At 59.1% G+C, this 7,275-nt stretch overlaps 2 protein-coding genes across 2 annotated transcripts; both read left to right on the top strand.

Annotated features, from left to right (window-relative positions):
- Positions 1–964: 964 nt before the first annotated feature.
- LPMP_160560 (hypothetical protein) lies at positions 965–3,208 on the top strand (the record flags this gene model as incomplete). Its single annotated transcript, XM_010699281.1, has 1 exon — positions 965–3,208. The coding sequence occupies one exon, from the start codon at positions 965–967 to the stop codon at positions 3,206–3,208; it is 2,244 nt and encodes a 747-aa protein (XP_010697583.1).
- A 773-nt stretch (positions 3,209–3,981) lies between these two features.
- On the top strand, positions 3,982–5,355 carry LPMP_160550 (orotidine-5-phosphate decarboxylase/orotate phosphoribosyltransferase, putative; the record flags this gene model as incomplete). The annotated part of the gene is made up of 1 exon (XM_010699280.1): positions 3,982–5,355. The coding sequence occupies one exon, from the start codon at positions 3,982–3,984 to the stop codon at positions 5,353–5,355; it is 1,374 nt and encodes a 457-aa protein (XP_010697582.1).
- Positions 5,356–7,275: the final 1,920 nt, after the last annotated feature.

Here is a 7,275-nt window from a genome sequence, read left to right as displayed (position 1 = left end):
AGGCGGCGAGTACGGAGTCGGTGATGGCGTTGTGGGATGTGAAAGGGGCCCTTTACGGAGTGATGTTTTTCGTCGAGCTGTTAGTGCCGGTGTTGTTGATGGAGAGAGCGTTTCTCCGCTGCAACGAGTAAGTTATGTTGTTATAATGTATGGATTTAACTGTAAGCGTGAGGTGCTTTCATGGGGATTGGCCGCTGTGGCTTGTGATTATTTTTTTTTGTATGAGGAGGCTCCGGCAGACTTCACCACAGAGAAGAGTTGTGGTGGCTGCCCCGGGGTGATGTGGCAGGTGTTTGGTGTCATCGGTTTATGTGAGTGTTGCGGTAGGCGATCGATGGAGTGTGGTGTCGTGGCGGCGTGTAGTATTGTGTGCAATGGAAGGCGTGAAGGTGGGATGTCGGATGCTGAGGTGCTCCGGTAGTGGTGCTACCGAGTAGCCTCGTCGGACGTGCGGAGTTGCTCTGCTCCTCCGCTTTTATTTTGCTGATCTTCTCTGCAATGGGCGGATCTCCTTCTCTCTGCCATGACGCGTCTCGTTTCCCCCTTCACCATGTTTTGCTGCTCTGTCTTGTGATCGGTGTGGCTGTGATTGGGTAGGCTGTAGGCGAGGGTGCGACTATGCCGAGACTCTCGCCGAACTGCCCGTGCGAGCCGCTTGCAAACGTTGGGCAACGGTCAATGGCCTCTCCTCCTCTTCATATCTGTGCTGTTGCCTGTCTCTCCACTTTTGCCTCTTTTCTCGTCTTACTTCCTTATGTCTCCTGCGTTGTATCTGCTTGGGTGTGCGTGTGTGTGTGTGTGGGGGGGGTTGCTTCCTCTTCCGCTGCTCTTTCATCTTCACGTTTCTCTCCTGATCACCTGCACTGGGCAGGAGGTCATGAGGAGAGCCGCCAAGGAGCAAGAGGTCGCCCTATTGTGTCTTCATCTGAGTCGAGGATACTGAAGGTGCCAGGCATGCTACATCATGCCGCATGGCCGTGGCGCAGATTTGTCTGCTGACTCAGCAGCCGTGGAAAACACTGTGAGCTCCATCAACATTGCCATCGAGGTAAAGTTAATTGGTGTTGTTGGCTGCAGCGCCTCAGGCAAGTCCACTGTTGCCCATCACGTTGCAAGCAGACTTGACTCGCCGCTGCATCCCATTAGCACAGACAACTTCTTCGTCGACGACGTCTGTGTGCATCTGGGCACCTACGACGACTACAGGTGTATCGACTATGACGCGGTGACACGGTGGATGTCAGTGTTGCTCCATGCCGTACCGATGATGTCTATGAACCTACTCGAGGAGAGGGGTGCGCCTGCGTTATCACCCGCAACACGAGCCTCAAGCGTAGACGACAGCGGCGGCACTGGGCGTCTCCCTCACGACTTCGAAGAGCGTGTGCAAGAGGCGTGGTGGGCACGAATGCGACTGCAACTACCAGAGTTGGACAGGTACCGCCGAGTTGCACCGGACGTCACGTCTGCTACTGTGAGCTCCCCAAGTGCTGTTGGTGCCGCTGCTGTCACTGCTGCTCAGCCTAGCAGCACCGTTACTGAAGCATCTTGCGCTGGCGGCCATGCAAATGATGGCCCGAGTGACGACGATAGCGATGCATCTCTCTGCGCACACGAGGCTGAGGAAGAAGGCCGACGGCGAAGACGCGTCGCTGCTCCAACGCACACAAAAGGCGGCGTTGTCAGCACCTGTGACTTCTCTCTTCACCCTTGGAGTGGCACCGACGAGCAAGCGCTGCACACAGTTGCTCCGTTCTCGCACTACATCACCATCTACGTGGTGTGGGAGGGCATAACGCTGCTATGCAATCGCTTAGTCAATTCCTACATTGACTACGTCATCGACGTTCAATGTGACCTGGAGACAGCGTGCCTTCGGCGGTTCTTCCGCACCCCACGCCGTCATCTTTCGCGCTATGTTACTCATGCTTCCGCAGAAGGCTGCGGGAATGGACCACAGGGTGAATCAAAGCTGGGGCAGCAGTGCGCGCGAGCCGCTGTCGTGGCGGGTGTTGTGCGTCAGGTCTACCGCCCGCGCATCGAGCAAGTGTGGTCAGTCCGGTCGCGGGAGCATTACCGTATCGATATCATGACTGCCCTGGAGCTTGAGATGCAACTGGATGGACTGGAGACGCTCGTGCAGGCTGACAGCTGCGTTGCCACGTCTTGTCCGGCCTGCATCACTGCGCACGATGCATTGGATTTGCTTTCCCCTTCCTGCTTTAACCCACCTCGCCCGCATTGCATGCGCAAACTGGCCGACGCTGATGCCGCTAAGGCCATGAGCGATGGCGGCAATGGCACCAGCTTGCAAGGGGAGGGCTGTGAAGCTGATCTGACACCATTCACTATATCTGACGCCAGCGCGTCATCAGCGACCGTCGCGGAGCGAGTGGGGAATAACTGCTCTGCGTGTTGGTCGGTTGATGGACTACCCACAGACGCCTTTCAGTTCTTTTGGGAGAGGGAGTTTGATGATTGGCTGGCGCATCAGCAACCGTCGGCAGCTTCGACGGCTGCTGATGGTGCTGCCCTTGCGTGGGCCTCGCTGATGAACAGCAGCAAGGAAGGTTTAGCTGCGTACGCCGCGCACCGCGCCGATAAACAGCAGCATGACGTAAATGACGGCTGTAGTGCGGTGTCTCCCTCACCGCTCACCCTGCCTGTCGAGGAGACTGGGGTGGCGTATGTGAATCAAATGCTCATGCATTATGGGCGTCTTGCGCTGCTTCAGAGCCTTTTCCGAGACGGGAGGGTGGACGCGCCATCTTCTCCAGGGGCACCCCACGTAGGCGGCAAGGGTGCCGCCGCAGATGATCTCGGCCCCGCACTGCAGCTGGCGATGTGCCGAGACCACCATACCGCAGCCGTGCCTGCGCAGACGCTCTCGTCGGCGCTGGCGCCGTTCTACTACGAGTTCCGCTACTGGTTTTTCTTTGAAGTTCTGTACTACGATCGACTGTTCCGTCCACTGCAAGCCCACCGCCTGCGATGGCGCTCCGTGGTGGGAGACAGTGGTGCTGCATCAGCCGACGAAGATTGCGGCAGGAGCGGTAAGAGCGGCAATTGTGGCGCCACGTGTCCACCATGCGCTGTGCCTCGTCTATGGTGGGTGCTGAGGAACGGTCGTGACGTGCAAGGGCAGAGCGCAGATGAGCTTCTGACTCAAGTGGATCACATCTGTGCTGCCATACGCGCCGCTCGCTGAGCTCTCTCCAGTCCGTTCCTTTCTCTTCTTCGCCCACGCTTGCCCACACTTCTGCATCGCCTCTGCGGCGGCACCGATTGTGTACAACGAGAGGACGAAGCGGGATGGGCGGGGGGCAGCTGGACGAAGGGGCGATGCCATCTCCCTCGCGGCATGAGGCCGTAGTGCACAGAAAGAACACGAGCGAATGGGTACTTGCCGAACAAATTTGTGTGCCATGGCAGTCATGCATACGTGCGCGCTGTGTATGTTTCGCTCTCCCTCTCTCTACTTCTCTCCCCCACCTTGGCGAGTGAGGACAGCCAAGACAGCGGCGTGGCTCATTCGTTTCCGATCTCGGTCATGCAGAAGCAAAAGGCACCCACACACACCCATAGACGGGCGCGTGCGCACATGCAGGAAGGAGCAACGCCGGTGCTTAGCAAAAGTGACCGCATCTTTTGCTTCTCTGTGTGACGCGGAATGCAGCCCACGCACCTCTGTCCTGGCGTGGGAGCCCCAACCGGGACGGGGGAAGGAGTTTTTTTTGGGGGGCGAACGTTGTTGCCGCCTACTGCACTCGCGAGACCCCCTCCGTCCTTCCTCTTGTAGGGGAATAGCGCTGCACGTGTGCGTGTCTGCAGTGCGTGCTAAGGGCCGCAGAAAGTGCCGCCAACACCTCCGCACCATTCTGCCCTCCCCCTTCCTCCACTCTTCGCCTTTGCGCAGTCCCACTCACGCAGGTGCCCTACTCTCCCTCATACACGAACACAAGCGCGTATACTTCTTATCGCATGTCCTTCTTCGATCTCCTGAATGAGCGCGCGAAGCACTCGCTGCTCTGCGTCGGCCTCGATCCCCGCGCCAAGACGGCAGCTGCAGCGGTGAGGGAGTGTAAACACTTGATTGAGCAGACCCACGAGTATGCCGCTGCCTACAAGCCGAACGCGGCCTTCTTCGAGTTCTTTGGTGCCGAGGGGTGGGCTGCGCTGTCAGAAGTGATTCGCGCCATTCCTGCGGGTATTCCAGTGGTGCTGGATGCGAAGCGTGGCGATATTGCTGACACCGCTGATGCGTACGCCACCTCTGCCTTCAAGCACCTGAAGGCGCACGCCATCACTGCCTCGCCATACATGGGTGCTGACAGCCTCCAATCGTTCCTGCGCTACGCTGATAAGGGAGTGTTTGTGCTATGCAAGACCTCCAACAAGGGCAGCAACGACTTACAATGCCTGCGTGTAGGGGACCGGTACCTCTACGAGGCCGTCGCCGAGCGCGCTGAGGGGCTGTGGAATGCGAACCGCAACGTTGGCCTGGTCGTCGGGGCAACGGACCCGATCGCGCTAGCTCGCGTTCGCGCACGTGCGCCAACGCTGTGGTTCCTGGTGCCAGGCATTGGCGCCCAGGGAGGCAGTCTCAGGGCGAGCCTCGATGCAGGTCTCCGTGCGGACGGCAGCGGGATGCTGATCAACGTATCGCGCGGCCTCGCGAGCGCCACCGACCCTCGCGCCGCGGCGAAGGAGCTGTGCGAGGCGATCAACGTGATTCGCTTCGCTAAGGGCGCCTCTGTGGAGCTTGCGAAGGCGCTCGTGGACTCACACTGCGTGCGCTTCGGCAACTTCATGCTCAAGTCCGGAAAGTCCTCGCCGATCTATATTGACCTCCGCCTCCTCGTCACGTACCCGACCATCATGCGCCTCGTGGCTCGTGAGTACGCCAAGGTGCTGCGCCACTACAAGTTCGACCGTATCGCTGGCTTGCCCTACGCTGCGCTGCCCATCGCTAGCGCTATCTCCAACGAGATGAACGTCCCGCTCATCTACCCCCGACGGGAGGCGAAGAGCTACGGCACGAAGGCGTCCATCGAGGGCGAGTACAAGAAGGGCGATCGCGTTGTCATCATCGATGACCTCGTCTCCACAGGCGAGACCAAGGTCGAGGCGATCGAGAAGCTTAAGTCCGCTGGACTCGAGGTGGTATCGATAGTGGTGCTGGTAGACCGCGAGATGGGTGCCAAGGCCTTCTTGAACAAGCTCGGCTACGACTTCGAGGCTGTGGTGGGGCTCTACCAGCTGCTGCCGCTCTGGCGTCAGAGCAACGCCATGACCTCCCAGCAGGAGGCGGATGTACGCGCCTTCCTCGGCCAGTGGAAGCCGAGTAAGCTGTAGAAGAACAACTAAAGTGCAGCCGCAGGGACAAATGAGGAGCCGCGAAGGGTGGAGGGAGCGAGAGCGAGCATATTCGTGGGCACGCGACAGTGTGCCAAGATAGCATGCACGAAACGGGCGAGGGTGGAGTGCGGGCACGCGCACCCATGCGGACGGTAATGCGAGTCCCCTGTATGTGTGTACTGGACACACGCGTAGTCCTGGCTTGAGAGGCCTTCTATGGAAGCCGCATTGCCCAGCGCCACCCATGCCCCGCGTGCGCCCTCCTTTGTTCTCTGTAACGGCCCTCTCCGTCTCTTCGTGCCCCCTCCTCTCGCCCCCCTCCCCTTCCCCCAAACTAATGCGGTCTCCTCTCTCTTTCATTAAGGAAGACGTTAACCCCCTCCCTCCCCCCCATTCAGACGTACGCGTGTCGTGGTGCGTGGCTTTCGGTGTGGGGGATTCCATCATAGGCAACCAATTCAACCTCTTACACACACCAGCACATATAGGCTCCCACCTGTGCGTGCTCGTGGACACGAGTATTTTCTCACAAAAGAGAACCAAAAAGCACGACGGGTGAGGTCACTGCACGTGGCCTTGCTCTCAGCGTGTCGTGATTAACAGGGGCAGACACTTCGTGGTTCAAGTCCACGAGTAGCAGGTCCACGCATGATCCTGACCAGGAGGAGAGAGAGTGTGTGTGTGTGCGCACTGTGTTGTGCGAGAGGACGACACGACACAGGTAGGACAGCGGTGGTGGTGATTGGACGTCGTCGCAAATGGTTTCTGCGAAGGGGTGATGAGAGAGTGAAGGGTCTCCGCTGCAGTGCTTGTGTGTGTGTGTGTGTGTCTTCGTGTTGGTGCGGCCGTGCGTGCATTCGCTTGCTCCCGACTCCCCCTTCCTCCCACATGACGTCCTTCTCTCTCTCTCTCTTCTCATGTGAGTGATGTGACACACCCCTACTTTCTCTCACCTCTCACTCATGCACACCCTCACACATGCCCAGCCACACATGCATACCGAGCACAGTCTCTCTTTTTCCTCCAACACCAGTTGCTGGCGGGGTACGTCCTATGTAAGCCCTCCCCCCGCCCTGTTCTCTTTCTCGCCGTCCTTGTCCTCTTCTCTTTCCTCTCCTCCTCTCCTGATTCTCAGGTCCCTCGATGTGACTTTCCCCCTCTTCACCCGCTGAGTTCGTGCTGCCTGCTGGACGACGCACACCCATGCCCACGCTCACGCCTACATACGCGGGGCGTTTGCCCTCCATTTCTCTCTTTCACGCAGGTAACGACGGCCACCACTAGCTACCGCTACTCGCTGCCTACCCCCCTCCCTCATTGCATCCCCGTCCTTCGTCCCTCCCCTTTCCCTCTCCGCTCCTTGCGCATTCCACTGCGCGAGAGGTGCTGAGGAGGGCCGTTGGAGGGGGGGGGGGAGAGGCGGGTGCGTGTACGATTGCTCGCGCTTTCACCGACGCCGCAGAGCGAAACTGGAGAAGAACAGCAGACCCAGTTTACACCGAATGGGGGTTGCAGACCGACGCGCAGCTCTTCACGACTCCGCGTGCGTGTGTTCATCAGCACAGTCCTGTAGAGGCACCGGAAGTGTTTCTATCTTAGCCTGCACATGTGCGAGGGCTCGTCTCTTCACCTTTGCCTGCCCAGAAAGGGGGGTCTGGTGTGTCCGTGCGGCTGTGCCAGCGTTGCTGAGGACTCCTGTTTAAAGTGTACCGCTCGTGCCACCCTCTTCTCGTTACCCCCCCTCCCTTCTCATGACTTCTGTGCGACCTGACGCGCATGCGCACGCCAGGGGAGGGTCTCCTTCTCTTTCTTACGCCCACTTTCTCCCTGTCTCAGCCACCGCCGCTGCCGCTGAGTTAGCGTCGAGCACAACCGCCACCCAGCAAGAAACACTCGCTCCATCTCCACATACCCCCT

This window comes from Leishmania panamensis, assembly GCF_000755165.1.
Source record: "Leishmania panamensis strain MHOM/PA/94/PSC-1 chromosome 16 sequence".
Taxonomy (NCBI): domain Eukaryota; phylum Euglenozoa; class Kinetoplastea; order Trypanosomatida; family Trypanosomatidae; genus Leishmania; species Leishmania panamensis.
This window is presented reverse-complemented; position numbering and strand designations above follow the sequence as displayed.